The sequence below is a fragment of the Neomonachus schauinslandi genome, chromosome 3 (genome assembly GCF_002201575.2).
Source record: "Neomonachus schauinslandi chromosome 3, ASM220157v2, whole genome shotgun sequence".
Taxonomy (NCBI): Eukaryota; Metazoa; Chordata; class Mammalia; order Carnivora; family Phocidae; genus Neomonachus; species Neomonachus schauinslandi.
Window position 1 is genome coordinate 790,123 of NC_058405.1, and position 19,473 is coordinate 809,595.

At 50.7% G+C, this 19,473-nt stretch overlaps 1 protein-coding gene across 3 annotated transcripts; it reads right to left on the reverse strand.

Moving 5' to 3' along the window:
- Positions 1 to 250: 250 nt before the first annotated feature.
- LAMP1 (lysosomal associated membrane protein 1) lies at positions 251 to 18,261 on the reverse strand. 3 transcript variants are annotated; one of them, XM_044913492.1, is made up of 10 exons: positions 18,011 to 18,261; positions 15,139 to 15,143; positions 11,982 to 12,107; positions 10,097 to 10,313; positions 9,824 to 9,982; positions 3,438 to 3,625; positions 2,724 to 2,849; positions 1,850 to 1,916; positions 1,611 to 1,781; positions 251 to 1,244 (listed from the first exon to the last, which is right to left on the reverse strand). In XM_044913492.1, the coding sequence occupies exons 1-10, from the start codon at positions 18,060 to 18,062 to the stop codon at positions 1,105 to 1,107; spliced, it is 1,251 nt and encodes a 416-aa protein (XP_044769427.1). In that variant the 5' UTR covers positions 18,063 to 18,261; the 3' UTR covers positions 251 to 1,104. The 3 variants fall into 3 exon arrangements, with proteins under 3 accessions (XP_044769427.1, XP_021551656.1, XP_021551655.1); XM_021695981.2 differs by lacking the exon at positions 15,139 to 15,143 and having other exon boundaries at positions 11,982 to 12,100; XM_021695980.2 differs by lacking the exon at positions 15,139 to 15,143 and having other exon boundaries at positions 11,982 to 12,103.
- Between the last annotated feature and the right edge of the window lie 1,212 nt (positions 18,262 to 19,473).

Consider the following 19,473-nt stretch of genomic DNA (forward strand, 5'->3'; position numbering starts at 1 on the left):
CAGGAGCCTGCACCACCCTCCTCGCACCCATCCTCATCCTCACCGTGTGGGTGGGACACCATGCCGTCGCTGCTCACTCACAACTCCTGTTTCTCCTTCAAGTTACCCAGTAAGACCAGCAGCAACACAAGCCCTCCCAAAAGCTAGGGGCACCGGCAGACACCTGCCATCCCTGCTCTCACCTGCCCTCCACCCGTGTACCTTCGACGAGACCTCACATGAGAGCAGACAGAAGGATGAGGTCCAGACAGAGAAAGAAAGAGATGTTTTATTAGCATTGTTACAGCAATGCGAGACATGAAGGGTCCTCAGTGCACAGCCACCCGAGGGGCAAGTGGGTAGATCAGAGTGTGATACCCAGTATTTACACAAGTGCAGAACAGGATCACCCTGAACCTCAAACAGAAGACTGAAAATCACTTTACAAAAAGGTAAATAAAAATAACACCCATTTATCTATTTTAAAAAAAGTGCCAGCTCTTGAGTGGCAGAGCATGGAAAGACCAAAGGCCCTGACGCATAGGAGCGACCGTGCCCAAGTACTGAGCTGTGCCGCCTGGGTGGGCGGGGTGGCCAGGCCTGTCCTGGCTTCTAAAGCTTAATTTAAGCGTTCCAGATTTTCATCTTCTGGAGTACTTCTGTTTTAAGATCTTCTTTCTCTACTAATTTCTTAAGCATACCAGCCTAACACCTAGCCAGCCCTCCTCAGAGGTCCTAAGGTCAAGACCAGGGAACCTCCCTTGGCGAGGCTGAAATCTCAGTTAAGAATGAAGGGGCCAAACACCAGAATCTCAAAAAGCCAAATGATAGTGGAGCCAGTGCCCCTCTTAGAAAAGCACTCTTACCCTCCCACCTTAAAGTTCTACTTTGGTAAATATTAACGTCGAACCATTAGCAAAATATTTAACCCAGTTAGCAAAATTAACACCGTCATTTCAAAGTTACTCTTGTGCATAGTAAATGTTGCAAGATGAACTTCACATTGGATAAAGCAGATTTGAAATCAGTTTGCAAGAAAGTGTGGCTCTCTCAACACCAATCTAAGCTCAGGGAAAGGAGCAGAGACCCCGCAGCGGCTGCTAGTCTGTGCCTCTCGAGGCCGTGCTAAATCGTCTGGTAGCCGGCATGGCTCCTCTTCCTGCCGATGAGGTAGGCGATGAGGACGATGAGGACCAGCCCTGCCAGGGCACCCCCCACGGCGATGGGGATCAGCATGCTGTTCTCATCCAGCTGGCATTCCTCCACTGCGGAGACAGGGAGCGCACCGTGCTCACACTGGCTGTCACCGGGCGACCTCACGGGCCTCCCCCTCCTCCCCACCCGTTCCCACAGCCTGGCCGGGAGGCTTGAGTTCTCGTCGACTACCGCGGGGACACAACACACCACACGGCTGCATCCCTATATCCTGCTCTCACAGGGGAAGACACATGCCAGCTCTGAAAAGGACCTTTGCGCAAGAGTGCTGCTTGGTCACATCTGTAGATGCTGGGCCTTTCAAAGGCAGGGGGACTCAGGAAGGGGAATTTGCTCTAAATGATTAAATTGCCAAACAGAACCACAGCCTGCAGACCCTGTGCAGGGTCTGAAACGCTGCCGTCGGTGCTACTCACCAGACCCAAACTTGTCTCCTTGCACCTGGAAAGCCTGGACCCACACTTTGAAAATATTGATGGAGAAGGCCTCTGTGACCTGCACGCGCTCCTCAGCGTTACACTTGTACGAGTTCCCGATGGTGGCCTGAAGGGCCCTCAGAGAGCTGTTGGCGGCCTTGAAGGTGGGGTCTGCAAAGGCAGGTGAGAGTGAGTGCTCTGGGGCACCTGGGCGGGCAGGGGAGTTGTGGGGGTCTTACCTCTGGCGTCAGGAAGAGTCATATTCAACTGGATTCCTTGCAGGAAATATCGGCTAGTACTTGCGTTCTTAAAGAGAAGAAGATAATCCTTAACCACTTGCCAGACACATGCTTACTGTCAAACCTGAAGGGTCATCTGGTAATAAATTTGACTCCTGTATTTCTACCTTCAGCATGAAGCTGTGGGGTATGCAGTCTGTGTAAGGCATCGCATAAATCTCAAGAACACAAATGCTATGGTTAGTTCCTTCTAGACCTTTTTACACAATCAGACTCTGCTAAAATAGGGATTGAAGAAGCCACATTCTAAAAAACCAAGCTTTTCTCAAAGTTTGCTGAACTTTAGGAACGTAAACTTTATTAGGAGAAACCGGACTGTTAATCAGCTCAACTGCAGTATGTACTATAAACGCTCGCAGACGGTACTTCTATTCTTCCCATATGATTTTGCTAACTTCACAGAGGATTCATCCCTGACGGGTATAAGGAAGAGAAGAGCCAAGACCCAGAGACACTGCCCCTCAAGGAAGGGGTGACGGCAGTGTGTGAGGTGGGAGGCTGAGCTGAGCGCAGCTGGGCGCGGAAGGTGGCTGTGGGCAGGCCGCAGGTGCTCCCTCACATCTGCTGCATAAAGAACCAACCGAGGCATTCCTTATAAAAACAGGATGGGGGGGGGGGGCGAGGATCCAAAACACCAGCAAAAAAAGAAGGCGGAGAAAGCAGACTCCCCTTCTTCACTAAGGCAGAGCTGTGGGTTTTGGCACCTTAATCCGATCTTCACTCTGGCCAGTGCACAGAGCACTCAGCCCAGTGACCGCCGTGCAGCGGTTCTGGCATCAAAGCCCCCAGAGTACACAGGAACATGGAGCCTCACCATTCCAAACTGGAAGGCCAGGAGGGGGATGCTCTCGCTGCGGAGCTCCAGGGTCACCAGCTGGGGGCTGCAGCTCCCTCCGGCAGTGGTCTTATTCGGGTTGATGCTGAACACTCTCGTCATGGTCTTAAGTGAAAAAAGCAAACAAGTTACCATTCTGTTTCATGCCCTGGGTCCTCCATACTCTGGGAAAAACAAAAGTAATCTTAAAATAAGAACTTCAAGGCCACCATCATTTTAACCAAAACCAGAAAGAAAACATCCCAAGTTTACTCTAGCGCAGATTTCTGGGTTCCAAAACCATTTTTCCTGCTCCTCCTGGTTGCTATTTTCACAAGGACACACACTTGCCCCTCCACCCCATCTCCCGACAGCCACACGCTTCACACCCATCACGAGCACGTTCCCTGCGTAGCCCCAAAGACTTGGTCACCAGTAAGGAAAAATATTTCAAAGGAAAAGCACAAAAAAACATTGCAGTGGTAGCGTCTTAAAGCAAAATCTAACGTTCTCTTCGGGGTCAATAAACTCGTCCTGTAGGGTGCCGAACACCACACGTCTGGCATGTGGACAGACGGGTACGGTGCGGCCGAGTGCCGAGAGGCTGACCGCAGCACAGACACGACCACCGTTCTCAGACCCACACGCAGGGTCCTGCTGCTCACGCACCAACACTCCCACCACAGAAGGAAGGGCTCTGGGGGCTCAGCCTACCATGTTGTCCTTCCTCTTGTAGGTGACGTTCAGCTGCAGCCCCATGCTGGCCAGCAGGCAGGTCCCGTTGGTGCCACTCACATTGTACTTGTACACGGGGGGGTTCTCAGGCGCTGGCGATGGCGAAGGGTGGGGAGGCGGCGGCGGCGCCGTTGTCGGGAAAGGCCCGTCTTGCTCACAGCGCGTCTCTGGACCGACAAGTGGGAAGAGAGACAAAGTCCCAGTTCCTCAGAGCCAGCGGGAGCTAGGCACCCCCTCAGACTCTCAGCTGGCCCCACCCGCAGAATGTGATTTCTCAGTCTGCTCCAGGATGGCACGTGCTGACCCCACTCTGGAAGTACAGGACTGGCGGGCGCCGCTGTCCCACAGGGCCGTCCCCACTCCTGCCACCGCGCCACGGTTCTGACTGGATGCTCTTCCAGCTCAGCCTCTGGGCAACCCTGCCCTCACAGACCTACCCCTCTGCACGACAAACCTTCCTTCGTACTGTGAAATAAAGAAAACCTTCACTGTCACCTGCCGCCGGGACAGGCGGCCACACACCACTGCAAAGAGCAACAGTTCAAAACCACGTTCTCCATGCGGCTGCATGCTAGGCACCGTGCCGGAGAGCTCGCAGGCTCCGGAGGGACAGACAGCCCTGGACACATACAGCAGGACAAAGCTGTGCTGTCAGCATGGAGCCCGCGGGAGAGAAACCCAGGAGGCCCTGAGAAGGACGAGCGTCAGGTGGGTCCCTGCGGGACAAGACCAGAGCTGAGACCAGGTACACGAGTCAGCCAGCTGCTGTGGGTGATTCGGAGCAAGATGGGGTGAAGGCACCCACAGGCAGGCACCCTCATGCAGAGAGAAGGCCCAGTAAGTGCGAGTGAAGACTCCCAGGAAGGAGACCACAATCCAGCAGTGAGGGAAGCTGGAGCAGGACAGGCCTTGGCAGAGGGCACATGGTGCCCCCAGAGATCTCAAGAGTTTAAATGTGATTCAGGCTCTCAGAATTTGATCCACTATGATTTACAACAAAAATTTATATTCAAAATCAAGGCCGACTGAACCAAAAGCAAAGATAAACGAACGTTCTCTGTAGGTGCCTCCAGGACAGACAGCTGCCTCCTGTGGAGATGACCCGGCATCCCTCAGCACTTCAGGAGACCGTCAGCCCCAAACTAAGCTCTCTGTTTAACCACCCTGTTTCTGTGGGTAATCAAGGATTTGATTTCTACGATCTCCATCCAAGTCCCACATCCACGCCGTCCCCATTTCTGCTCCGCTGAGCCGTTGGAGCGGGCCCACCAACATCCATTGGGAAGACGCTGAAACTTCTGAACACCTGACCACTTCTTGCTCCAAGCTCAAAGGAAGCTTTGCCCTTCCTCCTCCACATCCCATCTACCTGGGTGGGGGGGCTGAGATGGGGAGAGACGGGAAAGTTCACCCTGTAGGACTGACGAAGAAGGGATTCCACGCACTCTCTGGAAAGCTCACGCATGCAGCGTGCCTTCACACAATACAATCTTGTATGGTCCAGTGCCTTTCTAGACAGAAAACAAAGATGGAAAGAGCATGATGGAGTGGGTGTAACCTGGGCTCGCGGCGGCAGGACAGATGCTGCCAGAGACGTACCCCTCAGGGTGTACTGGCTACACCGCCCGCGTCTCCCCCGGAGCTGCACTGTTAAGAAGAGCCTCATCAGTACTTTATAAACTGTCACACAACGTGACATAATTAAATGCGAAAAACAACAACAACAACAGGTGGCCTCCAAATCCTGGCCTAGATGGGCACACAGCACGCACGGGGGAGACTAACCTACACGGATTTGACCAGCATTTTTACACACGATCCACTGTTTTCATAAAGCAGGCTGCAAAACATCAGCCTGGGAACACGCACAATGTACCGTCAAGACTGCGGAAATCTGCACGGACAAAGCGCCCTCCTCCTAACTGCAAATGCAGAGTCCGCGCTCTGAGCAGCCCGTCCTGAAGCAGAAACGACAGTCCTACTTTGCAGAATGCTCAGTCCAAATGAGGAAATCACAAGTAAAATGCATGGAGCGTGCTAAGTGCTACCCACGCATGCGGAGGCCTCTGGGAAGACCAGGGGCCCCAGGAAATGCAGGCTGCACATCCTTCCACGATTCCTCTTCGCATGATTTTCAAACGCTTCTGTGCCCTGGAGGCCCCAAATGATCTGGCAGCAGCCGGACTTTCAGGGAAGCTTGCGTGCTAAAATCAGAAAGAGTCTCACACGGAGAGAGATATTTTAGCATCAGTTCCTTCACTTTGAGCCACCCTGGGAGTCACTCCTAAGGGAGAAATGATGCCAAACTGTGTGGGATTGGGTGGGACGTGAACTTGGGGTGAACCACAGTGAAGAGTTCCTATTTTGAACTAACGGTCACAGAAGCATCCACAAGTGCCACACGTCAAATCTTAAAGATGCAAAGATGAATAACAGGAACCCTCTGCTGGGCCTGGGGCAGGAAATGCCATTCCCACAAACACAGAGTGGGACACACTCCCCTGCTCAGACTACTCCAGAATGAGAACCACCTGCCTTCCTTTACAGACCTCTGGGAAAGACAACATCTGCTGCTTTCCTCAGCACTCACCTTCATCAACAGAACTGACAGGACAATTCGGCAGCCTTGGCCTGTGCTCGATTCCTTTTAAACTGAAATCTGTAAGTACCAGAGGCTTCTCCGATAGGACAGTGCACGTGGAGAGGCAGAGTGAACTAACAAGGCTCTCTGGTCCAGGCCCCCACAACACTACAGACGAGTGAGGCCACAGAACCTGCCCCAACACTTGCAGTCCATCAAATAAAAACTTTACATGGGTTTTTATGACCAAAAATTTACTAATTCTTGGATAGATCTTCATGTAACAATTCTTCATTAAGAATCCATAAGTACAGCAGACTAGGAGAATATAAAATATACTTAACGTATTTGAGATGGACTCTCTTCCCTGAAGAAGCTTACAATTTGGTGACAAAAAACCAAACCAAACCAAACCAAAAAGGACTGTGCCTAAGAACCAAAGAACTGAAACTGGCACAAGAGAAGATAAACAAATGGCTCAATTTTAACAGAAACCAAGTATTTCTAAAAGCGATTTATGCTGTCTTGCTATACGTGGTCAGTTACATCAAATCTCCTGCTTGTAGGGAAAATACACAGGTCCCTCTGATTGCAAACCACGGTCAGAAACAGCAACACAGACAGAAACTGGTGTGGCAGGTGCTGGCCAGCCAGGGGGGCTCTCCAAAGATCAGACCCCAGGCTCACAGGGAGCTGAGGAACAGTGGAATACGCTACCAGCTGAGCTTCAACATGGCTCAGGTCGTGTCATCAAATATAGCTGACCCCCGAATGACAACGGGGTGAGGGGCTCTAACCCCCGAAAAGTCGAAAATCCACGTTAACCTCTGACTCCCCCCAAAACTTAATCATAAAAGCCTACTGTTGACCAGAAGCCTTATCAATAACACAGTCAATTAACACACGTTTTGTATGTTATAGACATTGCACACTGTATTCTTCCAACGACGGCAGAGGGAAAAAAACTGTAAGAATATATTTACGGTACCATACTGCATTTACTGAAACACAACCACGTGTAAGTGGATCCACACAGCTCACACCTGTGCCGTTCAAGGTCTGCTGCAGTAATTTCTGGGAACAGTGCAGCCTCCGCCCATAGAGCAGACACCCACTCTGGAGCTCCTCCCTGCCTACACGGCTGCTCCAAGAACTCCCCTAGTGACTAGGCTTGGACCCAGGCCACCAGAGGACCACATCCCAGAAAACAAGGAAGACAATCACGGGGTGGGAGTGGGGAGGGGTGTGGTGGGGGAAGGGGGGGTGCCTGGAGCTTGTTTGCTCATTTCATTTCTTAGCACTCCAGGTAAAGACTGATCAGGGGTGACTATAGAGGATGTGACCTGATGGTGACAGGAGCCCAAAAGCCCTATGGGGACTCCTTCCTGTCCAGTGAAGAGTATGCAGGCGTGCCATGATCTCACCAAGCCCTCCGGCCTGTCACAGGGGCATGCCAACTTGTACAGGACGTTCTGTGCATCTCTGGGATGCCTCTTACACTCCTCTTCCCAACAGATTCACTAAGAGAGCGCTCTAGAGTCTTTAAAAGGCGGCAAGTTTCCTTTCCAAAACAGAGACGTATCAGCGAAGGCAGATTTAACATAAAAGGAAAGCTCTGATGAACCATGGGACACAAAGGGAGGTGGGGAGTGAGGCTGAGCTTAGTGACCAAGTTTCTGATCAACAACTCACAGAATCCTCTGTAGGATGGGAGCAGACCTGAGAACAGGGGGCCAGCGGCTGGGACACAGGTGTAGGGAGGGACGGCCTCCCTGAAGCAGCTTTTCCACTTGGAATCACACGCATACATCCTCCACTGGGAGTAACGTGAAGGATGCTGACAGTGAGGGACTGTGTGCATGGGGGGACAGGGCTATGTGGGAACCCTGCACTCTCTGTTTAACTGTGAACCTAGAACTGCTCTGAAAGATAAAGTCTATTTAAAAAACAAAATAATTAACCTTAAAAGAAATTAGCCTCGCCACACTGTCATGTGATTTTAGACCAGAAGCTGGAGCCCTGTCCTGGGCTCTAGTGCCCTCAGGAAGCCCAGCAGCTGGGCACCCCAGACAGGGGAGGCCAGGTCATCGCTGTCTGTGGTCAGAAGCTTTCCACGCAGAAGAAAACAAGTTGTATAGGTGAGAAGCTCTACTCCACGACTGCCTGAGGCCCAGGTGGTAGTGAAGTCACTGCACCGAGCCAGCAAACCAGGACGCTCTCATTTCCCAAGGCCTCTGGCAGCTTTTACTTTTCCCTTCTGCTCAAGACTGGAGGGAGAAGACCGCTGGGGACGAAGCCCAGCCACCCAAGACCTGAAACCGTGAGCATCAGCTCCTGAGGCACTTCGTGTGACTCCAAGCCCCGTGTAGTCACTCCTCTGCTTGAGCAGGTGGGTGTCAGTGTGCACACTTGGGCCTGCTGACGGCCATATACGCAGACAAGGGGGGCACAGAGGGGGCCCGTCCAGCCAGTCTGCTCAAGAGCTGCTCCAGCTCACACAGACCTCCCTTTCCAGCCTGTACACTTGCCGCTGGACGTGTTTTTCCCAGTCACAGACAGCAAGCATTGTAGACTCTGTGGCTGTCTGGCGGCTGTGCCCGTCCCAACTCTGCCATGAGAGTGTGAAAGCGGCCATGGAGGACAGGTGTGTGAACGAACACGGCTGTGCGCCAAGGAAACTCTAATTACAGGCACTGAAACCTGACCTTCGTGTCATTTTCATGTGCTGTGACATGTTCTTTGGATTCTTCTTAACCTTCAAATTGATAAGCACAACATCCATTTTTAGCTTCCTGGCCGCACAGAAACCGGAGATGGGCTGGATGGCACCTGCAGGCCAGGTTCTGGCCCTGCTCAGAGCATGCATGCCTCTCAGGAGGGCTGCGCCCAACTGCACAAAGTGCTAACCGGTCCATCATGCCCTTCAGCACCAGTGACTTGGTGCAAATCAGTCACACGCCAGCAGGCACCTCTATGGATCCAGCCACACCACTGGGGACACTGCAAACCGAAGGCTCACAAGAGCATGGCTAAGCACCGAGAAGGAAGGACGACTTCCTCGAGGTGGTCACCCTTCCTCACCCTTCAGGAAGAGGACAGTGATCTGGGAGCGGACTGGTAGGACTGAGGAAGAGAGCTTTCTTCAGTCATAGTTGAATGACAACATGCTTTACTACTAACTGAGCCAGGCCCTGAAATATGCACCTTGCATAAATTTCCTTTTTAACCTTAAGGACCTGCTAACACAGGCTATTATTCTTACTTCGCAAGGGAAGGAAACAAGAGGCTGACCACCTTACCCAAGACCACAGAGCTAGGAGGGGCCCGGAGCCTTGTCTTGTTGGAACCCAGAGCCCACCAGTGGAGCTGGGCTGGCAGGTGCCTCCCTGGTACATCATCCGCCCAACACCTGGCCCAAAAGGCACTCAAGGTCCTTCACCATCTGCCCCTTGGCCCCCCAAGCTGGACAGAGCTTAAGCCTAGGTCTTGATGAAAGGACACTTGGCTTAAACTGGAAGAGATCCTGCGCCCTGACCTCATCAGCTCCCCAACAAGGGATGTAACTGCTTTGCCCTTTTAAATCAGTATTAGTCCAACCTCACCTAAAGAGATCACCTTCTTTAGAGAAAAAAATGCTCGCTGCGCAATTCTAAGTGCGAGCTGCCAGCTCAGTCCCTGGCTGCACGAATCTTCACATACACATCGTCCTCAGGCATGGGCTCAAAGCCATGTCTGCATGCACTGGAGTTGGGCCTGGGCATCCGGGTCAAAGGCAGTGTCCTACCTTCCTTGCTGAAGGTATTGTTGGCAAGGTATGCCTGGATGGTGGCATCATGGAGTGTGACAGTGACATTGTGCATGTGAATCTGGTTGTTGCTCACACATCTGTATTTTTTATTTATGTCAGCCCTGATGTCAGTTGCAGATTCCACAGTCTTGATAACTGTAAAGAAAAAAAAAAAATCAATTTTTAACTACTTGAACTACTTGGTTAAAATTTTAGACACTCTCCAACCCAATTTCCTTAACTTTATAACTGGTCAGTTTTGGTTCTTACCCTTGGAGCTTGCATTGGGGAAAATCTGTGTGTCAGACAAGTTATAAATAAAACTCATCAGCTGAACACTGTAACGTGTTGCATTTCTTGTGAAACTGAGGGTCAGTCCATGTCCTCTTCCAAAAGCAATCATGAGACTGGGGTCAGAAGCGTTCTCTTTACCACAAGAGCTGCTATTTAATACTGCTGCATCAGATGGCAGGTCGAAGGTTACATTCTAGAACAAAGGACGACAGACCCAGTCAGAATGCAGGTCACGAAAGGGAGTCAGACGCGCCAAAGGAAGACCTTCAGGAAGTCGGACCTCAGCTGCCTCTCAGATGCCGTTAGCATATTCATTTTTAACATAAATAAAAACACGAGGAAAATCAGCATTACGTGTCACTACAGACTGAAAAACAAAGTGTAAAATAAAGCTGACAATTATTTAATTGAACGTTCTTTGTTAACATAATTTTAATTTATAGCAGAATTAAAACTAAAATTACCTTGGTAAACTGAAATAATTCTTATCAGGCTTCAAGTGAGCTCTGTATTTATATTTGAAAAAGCCACTACTACTTGTTTGCTATAAAAATGTTTAAGGAACATGTCTCTTTATGGGACAGATGATAGCTACATGTGTAGTGAGCACAGCATAATGGATAAACTTGTCAAATCACTAAGTTGTAACCTGAAACTGATGCAACATCATGTGTCAACTGTACTTAAAAAAGTCTCTTTAAACAAAGAGAAAAGGGTGTTTGCTGCAGAACTATTTGAACTGACCACTACAGACAAAACAAACCACTACAAAACCACCTAGAGACCCCCAAAAGGAACTGGACCAGCTAACCCAACTGTGGTGATGCTGTCCACTAATGCTGCTCCCAAAAAATGACAGAACTCCACGAGGTGACAGAGATACGGTGATAAAGAGTAAGGCACACAGCAGCATGCGGGTGATCCCATTTGGGGAACATAATATTTTTCAAAATGACATTAAAAAAACCCAAACACAAAAAAAGTAAAGTAGCAACGACCACAAAAGGCGTTTGGACCAGTCTCTGTAACTTGAAACGCTTCTGCGGGACAGAACCTGCCCAGGCCTCTTCTGTCTTGGGTGCAAGCACGTTTACGTGGAGACCCGCACACAGGAGCTGATGAGGCCTGAGCACCTGGCACAAAGTCCCGAGTGCTCCAAAGGAGCTCTGTCCTTCCCACCAACACCGGGCCCCACTATTGCCCCTGAGTGGTAGAGTAAGATGATCCGATGCTGTCAACATGGGGGCCGGGCAGGAAAAATGTGGTTTCAACAAAGAACTGAAAACATTTGGTTTAGAGATACATTTAAGAGTCAATGTTAAATAGAAGAAGTGAAATTGAAAAAAAAAGAAATGTCCACCAGCAGGTAATTAACAAAGAAAGAAATACAAATGCACCTTATTTGTTAGAAATCTACAAATGCAAAAAGCCTTTTTTATCCTGCAGAAGTACAAGTTGTTTTAAGAGGACAACTGAGGGGCATCTTAGAGTAGGACGGTGCTTATAGACGGCTTGGCAAACAGCAGACACAGCGGTGCCCTGAGCCTGAAAGAGTATGAGACGACCGGGGTCCCAGGAGAGGCTCTGACCCATCAGGCTGGTCAGCACTGTGACCACAGAGGGGAGTTGCGCACAAGTCTGGGACAACGCTCCCACGGGGCAGTGAGAGCAGACAGCAGGATGGTTTACGAGTCACGACTGTGGCTTCAGGGTACACGGAGCACAGGCCACGGCCCAGCAGGGCACATGCACATGCTACTGTGTTACAGTGACGTCCTTCCCAAACACTTACTTAAAACAATAATTTAAAAGACCTTCACACACACCCCACACACTGCATGGAAGACCTGGTGTTTCCTACCTTAGGCCCGCTCCTGGTGTCATAGCTGGCCATGAAGGCAGCGGAGAAGTTGGCCATGATGCAAGCTGTCCCGTTGGCGTCCTTTACCACAAACACCGCTGCTGCGCCGTGTACGAGACCTGCTAACTCCAGGAAAGACAGAAATATCCAAACACAGTTTTGAAAATACAACTGGATGCTTCTGTTGCCTCTAGCCATGGCAACAATGGGCTTTATTAGGAAACACTACTGTGCTTCTTAAAAAATGAGATAGGTGGGACGCCTGGGTGGCTCAGTCGGTTAAGCATCTGCCTTCGGCTCAGGTCATGATCCCAGAGTCCTGGGATTGAGTCCCGCATCGGGCTCCCTGCTCAGCGGGGAGCCTGCTTCTCCCTCTGCCTCTGTCTCTCTCTCTCTCTCTCTGTGTCTCTCATGAATAAATAAATAAAATCTTGAAAAAAAAAAAAAATGAGATACGTGGATCACCCAGGCTGGGTTCAGCTGGGTCTCTGTCCTGGCCCTCCTAGATACAAGTCTGGAAACGTTAACTCTAAACCTATTGATCAGTTTGCCAACCTGTTCGACAGCTCTTTAATGCTTGATGTCAGGACACTGAGGGGAGGTCACCTGCCAATTTCCGGGTCACCCCTGGGCACACGTTGCTCCACGCTCAGTCCTCAGAGGGCCTCTGGAAGATGTGGGAGGGTCCTGGAGGCACAATTCAACCTAAATACTGACCTTCTGCAGAAGCCCATGGGAGAACTGGGGCTATCTTTCGGCATGGTCCTAAACTACTATTTAAAGCTGGACCTCTTGTTACCTCTCATGGGCTGCTGGCATGGCCGGAAAAGCCATGGAGTCACAGATCTGAGCTCTTTGCCCAATTTCAAAAAAATAACGATTCGATTGAACCTGGACTTGGCTATGTGATGTTAGGACATCAGTCAACATGTCTAGGTAGGGTTGCCATATCCCAGAAAGAAAGGAAAGAATGAAACTCTCACAGGTCCCTCCAGCTTGGCAGCGATGGTGGCTATTTCCTCCTTAAATTCTCAGGGTCAGTGCTATGCCTGGCTTCATGACGTGCTAGAGCAGTAGATAATTCCTCCAAGCCACATGTGTTAGTACACTCTTCTTCTACAGATGGGCAAAAATACGTGTTTTCACTAGTTCTAAAGCCAAACACTGTCAACCAGCATCGCGTACCATATGATTCAGAAGTGATGTGCCTCCCTCCTTGCTGCAGCCAGTCCCTGCACGCCCTCTAGCCATCCTCCGGCCACTCCGAGTGTCAGCGTGACACAGGCACATTTCGAAGGCTCAGGAGACACTCAGTCAGCGTTTCATTCTCAAATCCCTGTCCCTAGCAAAGTAAATGTCTCCAGCAAACACAGTTCATTTTACCCTTGGAGCTTTCACAAGACAAAATCTTTAAAGCCAACTGCTATTCAAGCACAAAGCAAAAAGTAGCCAGAAACCCCACATCCCTTCCCATAAGCTTCTGGTACGAGAAATACCAACACCTACGCTCACAAGAAGCTGCCGCATGAGAATGCAGCTAACTAGGGCAAAGAAGAGACCTGCGCAGTTTCTGTCTGGTGTGCTGTGCAAAACTGTAACCTACATCCTACAATATCCAGGCAAGACTACACTAAAGGCAACTCTGATAAATGAATTTCCATTGTAAAACTTAAAGAACATTCCACAGCTCGTTTCTGACTCAGTGAAGGCTTTAAAAAAAAGACAAATCACCCTCACGCCTTCAGAGAGGGGCAGGTTTAGTATACCAGCAGTCCAGAGAGACGCTAGCAGGGCAGAAGCGTGTTAAAGCACGGACACTGACTCAGATCATGTGTACATGGGCCACTGCCTGCTCCAGTCAAAGGCTCTCTCGGGCCTGAGGCGCCCTCACATGGCTGTGGCCCTGGCCCGGCTGCTGCAGTCATACGTGACTGCACATGCCATGGACACAGCAGGGCGCTGCCTCGCATGGGATCGTGCACGTATCACTTTTTACCAAGCTGCACTTCCATAAACGAGTTCCCTAAATCATTAAAACACTTTCTACGGACTCAAAGCACTTGATTAGGAAATATTTCACATTAAGTAACTTCAAACACAGAATTTTTTCACTTAGTAAATATGCTGAGGGTATGAGCCTTCAAAGTAAAACAAAGATGTATTACAAAAACAAAGTTAAAGTAAGTTTTACCAGTACTAGATACCCACAGTTATTCTGGAGAGGTCCAGAAATTTTCAATTGTTCAAACAAGAAACTTAGCCCTAGAAGCCAAATTTTGGTCAAGAAAAAGAGCTCTACAAGAGCATTAGAACATAAAATTATAAGAGAAACGTGTTTATGCTAATGGTCAGAAGTTTTTTTTTTTAAAGATTTTTTTTTTTAATTTATTCATTTGAAAGAGAGTGAGAGAGAGCGAGAGCGAGCACAAGCACGAGCAGGGGGAGGGGCAGAGGGAGAGGGAGAAGCAGGCTCCCCGCTGAGCAGGGAGCCTGACACAGGGCTCAATCTCAGGGTCCTGGGATCACAACCTGAGCTGAAGGCAGACGCTTAACCAACTGAGCCACCCAGGCGCCCCTAATGGTCCAAAGTTTTTTGTTTTTTTTTTAAATTCTGTAACAGTGATAGCTGGTTAAGAAGGAAAAAACTCTTCTTAAATTAATTAAAACGTCACAGTGATTTGAGGAGTGTGTGTCCCTCTTCAAAGCTAGCTCCCTGGCCTGCTGGCAATGGCTAACCTCAAGCAGTCCTTCCCACAGGCATGAACTTAATCATTTCTCCAGGGATCATACAAAGGAGTAACTTTGGCTTCAAAGTACTCCCACTGGTAGAAATTCCATTCTCTAAAACAAGTACAGCTGTGAGAAGCATGACTATGACAGACTCCTCCATCACTTACTAGTTGTGTGACCTTGGGCCAGTAGCAATCGCTGCCTTCAGTTTATGCGCCTATGAACTGGAACAAGTGCGCTGACCCCTCGGGGTTATCAGAGTATCAAATGAGCTAGTGTACACAGAGCACTCAGTACAGGGCATGAGTGCTAGCTTTAATGCTCCCTGACGTTATTTAAATAAAGCTATTCAGACCTCATCTACCAAGTTCATCACTGAATCCTCAGTACCTGACACAAAACGTCAAATAAGTAAATTTTATTAAACAAGCACTTGCCATGTGCCAGGCCCTGCACCAAACACTTTGCAGTTAATTATCATGACAACTTAAGAGGTAAATGCTATTATGATTCCCTTGTACAGCTGAGGAGACTGAGACAGAGACATTAACTTGCTCAAGGTCACACAGCTAGTGAGTGGTGCTGAGCAATCTGGAACTGGGTGCCACATCTGAACCGTGCTTCCTCTCCAACACTAGCCATGTGAGCAAATAGGTTTCAAATTATGAAACACTCATTTCTGAAATGAAGACACTGCCATCCGAAGGAACAAGTCAATGAATTTCTACGTTAGAATTTTTGTAAGAGGGGTTAAGCATCTGACTCTGGCTCAGGTATTGATTCTGGGGTCCTGGATCGGGCTCCCTGCTGCGCAGGGAGTCTGCTTCTCCCTCTCCCTCCACCGCTCCCCCCTGCTCATGCACACTCTCAAATAATTAAAATCTTAATTTTTTTTTTTTTTTAGATTTTTATTTATTTGAGAGGGACAGAGACAGCGAGAATGAGAGCCCAAGTGGGGAGGAGAGGGAGAAGCAGGCTCCCCACAGAGCAGGGAGCCCGATGTGGGACTCGATCCCAGGACCCTGGGATCATGACCTGAGCTGAAGGCAGACGCTTAACCGACAGAGCCACCCAGGCGCCCTCTTAATTTTCTTTTTAAGAAATACTTCCTAGTTTGTCTTGGCTTGATGCTTTTAAATCCAGTATTTTTCTTCTTAATCAGTAATACATAATCATCTATGAAGATTTAAAGGAAGAAGGAAAAAAAGACCAAGGTTCCATCCCTCACAGGGAATCACAACCCACAGAGGCAGAGCCCGAGTAGACACTTCTGAAGAGCTGACTTATGCACATCTGATTAGGGACTGCTGCTGTAAAACCGGGTGCTATGTGTACACACGAAACACTTACTATGTGTGAGGCACAAGATGGGCTGTAAGATGAGGAAGGGAGACCTGTGTGTAAGTAATCACAGCACAACTAAAATGATGTTCTAGGAAAAACTCATGCTACACATGCATGTAGCCAAGATCTGTGGATGCAGAGAGAAGGGAGCATCGAACAATAGAAATTTGAAACCATGGACCCCGAACACTTTGACTTCAAAAATAGTTAAGAATTTGGTCACCAACCCAAGTAACTGACAAAAGTCCCACAATCAAGAATAACGTTAATTAGAATAAAACTTTTCAAACTTCCCAAGTGACAGTTCTTCATTTGGAAAGGGGAAGGAAATCATCTAGTTGACACCAGTGGTTTAAAGAGTCACATTACGAAATGTCACCTAATCCCAAGTGTTGGACACTTTCAGTTCACCCCCACCTTTGCTTTCTACCAAGTATTCAAACACAAATGAATGCAGGAAGAATTCGTAGTTTTGAAGTTCAAATTATTTTTCAGAAAAGATGCTTTTTGGTAAAATTATGCATCAAAATAAACATTTTAAAAAGACCTAAATCCAAATGAATATACCTTTTCTAAAAGTTGGATTTCAACTGAATATAAAACCTAAAAAGACACAATGGAATAAGCGTTAGAAAGCTTATGACACGAACAGTTCTCCCAGCTATCACAATGCAGGGAATTAAGGCTGTCTCTCTTCATTTTCAAGGTGACTTTCAAAATATAAAATACGAAAATTCTAATGCTTGTGAGCTCTTCTAATAAAGAACAGTGCTGCCGTTCTGACCTGACAGAACTTGTTCCAGCAACTCCTCCCGTGGTAATTACACCTGCCAGGGAAGGGCAAAGCTCCGGGTGTCCTCCGGAATAAGGCCATCCCTTGCGGCTATTCACGCGGCTCAAAGAACTCACTTTACACAACAGGCAAAACAAAAACGTGAAACTAAAGCCCATCCAGTCACAGTAACAGAACTTTAGAGTTTAGACAGAGACTTCGTGGGCAGGCGGGTACCGTAATGCGTATGCGCACCCACCTCACTCATGGGAGCTCCCACGAGCAGTCTTCTGTATCCTATTTCGGACTCTGCCTTTTAGATGATCTCCCCATGTTATCTGGGAGGGGGCTCACAAAGCGTGCCATAGAGGGAAGTTCATCAAGCATCTAAACAGACGTAAAATCAAACCACGCAGTGAGTCCCCTTTAGGAGACAGCACATGCTCCTCTTTCTTACCGTTACAAGAAAGAAAGACCAAAACCCCCCATTCAGGAACACACCGAGCACCCCCGGCTGCTTCTGAGGTCTGTGCTGACGGAGTCCCACGTTTTGACTCCGGAACCAGCGCCCACGGAACAGGGGCAGCGCTCTTCACGACCCCTCACTCGAAATGGACACTGCCATTGTGAGGCCGAGGCCCTGTCTCGTCACCTCTCTTTACCACCGTGAGCTCTGCCAAGCGCGTAAGGGTAACTTCTAAGTTCAGTCACACAAACACACGTTGGGTAAGCGCTCCGAGCCCGACCAGGAGGGGGAAGAAGCTTAAAGCACAAAAGACGAATTGTGAAAGGCCGGGATCACCGCGCCGTCCTACTCTCTCCCCGGTGAGGGCCGTGTCACCCGGGGGCACAGAGGACCACGCAGGTCCTGCCGCCTCGGCTGCACAGCTTCACGGAGCCCCCCGTGGATAAACCACAGCTGTCCCGAAACCAACAAGCCACTTACTTCCCAACTTAACACCCAGAAAACGAGCTTAGTGACCCCGCAGCGGAACCGGCCCTTAGCTGACCTCTCGCCCCAACTCCTCAAGCAGCGGCCAGAAGGCTCCGCGCCAGACCCCAGGCGCCGGCCCGCCGCCCCGCTCCCCGGGCCGCTCCTGTCGTCGGCCACCCCCGGCCCAGCCCAGCACACCCGGGAACTCCCTCCCCGCAGCCCCCTGCCCCGCCGTCCCCGGCCCCTCACCGAGCAGCAGCAGGAGCAGAGGCCGCCGCCGAGCGCCGCCGAGGGCCGCCATGGGGGGCGCGAGGGCTGCCGCGGCCGGAGCGGGAGCCGAGCGGGTCAGGGGCGGTTGGGCCGCGGGCTGGCCCCAGAGGCGGGCGGGCCGGGGGGCGGCGTGAAGGCGAGGGTCCCGCGGTCCAGAGGCCCGGCCGCTGCGGCGCCCGCGGGAGGCAAGAGACCCTTCGGCCGGCGGCGCCCGTCACGTGAGCCCGCGCCGCGCCCGCGCCGTCACGTGACCCCGAGGATCTCGCGACATCACGAGAAGACGACGACGACGCCCCAGCCAGTGCCCGCCTCGCACGTGACCCGCAGGCACGTGACCGTGGCTCCACGTGACCCACGGCCCGGCTCCCGAGCCGGGAAGGGGTCTGGCGGCGTGAAGCGGAAAGTGGGCGCAGCCGGCGCGTGGGGAGGGGGGGGTTCCTCAGCGGCCCTCCCCGCGTCAGCCAAAGTCGGAGACGGGTGTGCCCCGGAGAAGGGCGGCTGTGTGCCGAGGCCCGCGGCCCGACACGCTGCCCCCAGGGACGCAGTGAGGCCCGCGCTCACCGGTCGCGCCCGAGAGCAGTGAGGGTTTCCTCGAGGGCCTCAGCACTGACCATGCCCTCTCTTGTGGGCCTGGGCACTCCAACGGGGGCTCCTCTGGGCCGCTGATTCGCGAGGGGGCTGGACGTGGGGGTGAGGAAGGAGGGGACGACTTGAGCACGCGTATTGAATGTTTGAGACAAAACACCGACACCTCAAAGGACGGAACTCAAGGCGAGACAAAATCCTGGTTGAAGGGGGTTCAGAGGTTACAGGAATTGCAGCGGTGACACCCTCCTAAAGGACGTATGGGGACGGGGCGAGGGGCATCAGTTATCGAGAAAGTTCGGGAACACGGGTACAGCGCGTATATCCCTACGTGCTCCCTGCGCTAGAGCCTTCCCGAAATACCTCTCCTGCTCACCGCCCACTACCCGAGCCTTTGATTTGCTTGGAGGCTCCCTGGGTCTTCTCTTGTCTCTAACTGCGGTCTGGAGCTCTGGCCACATTGCCCTTCCCTCGGCGTCTCCGCCCTTTGCTCGCACAGTTCTGCAAACACTTTCCCGGCTCCTCCTCCCTTCCGGTTCTGTCGGGCCGCGGTGAGGCCTTCACCTCTCACCTCCTCTGCGAGTGTTCCCCGATCCTCTTCAGCGCAGGTTTGTGGATTGCGGTCACTCTACCGAGCAGCCCTTGATTCTTGGGGCTTTTCCCCCTTCGTTTTACATTTGCTTGCTTTTAGTAAATGTTGTCTTCTTCCCTTGTTGTCGTTTTTGTCCAGCTTCCCTTCCCTCCCCTCCAGCTTCTAACATATAACCAGACTTGCTGTTGGGTCTGCATTTGAGGACAGTGGCAGGGCATGCACGTCCCCTTGCCAGCCCCAGGCTCCATTCTAAACCAGGTTTCCC

Excerpts from the sequence above, each read along its gene's own strand:
- LAMP1 (XM_044913492.1), bottom strand. The coding sequence starts at position 18,062 with ATGGCGGCCCTCGGCGGCGCTCGGCGGCGGCCTCTGCTCCTGCTGCTG. Across the intron at positions 2,850-3,437 it reads ACAAGAGGAAGGACAACATG|ACCATGACGAGAGTGTTCAG; the intron begins GTAGGCTGAGCC and ends TTTTCACTTAAG. Across the intron at positions 1,917-2,723 it reads TGGCCTTCCAGTTTGGAATG|AACGCAAGTACTAGCCGATA; the intron begins GTGAGGCTCCAT and ends CTTCTCTTTAAG.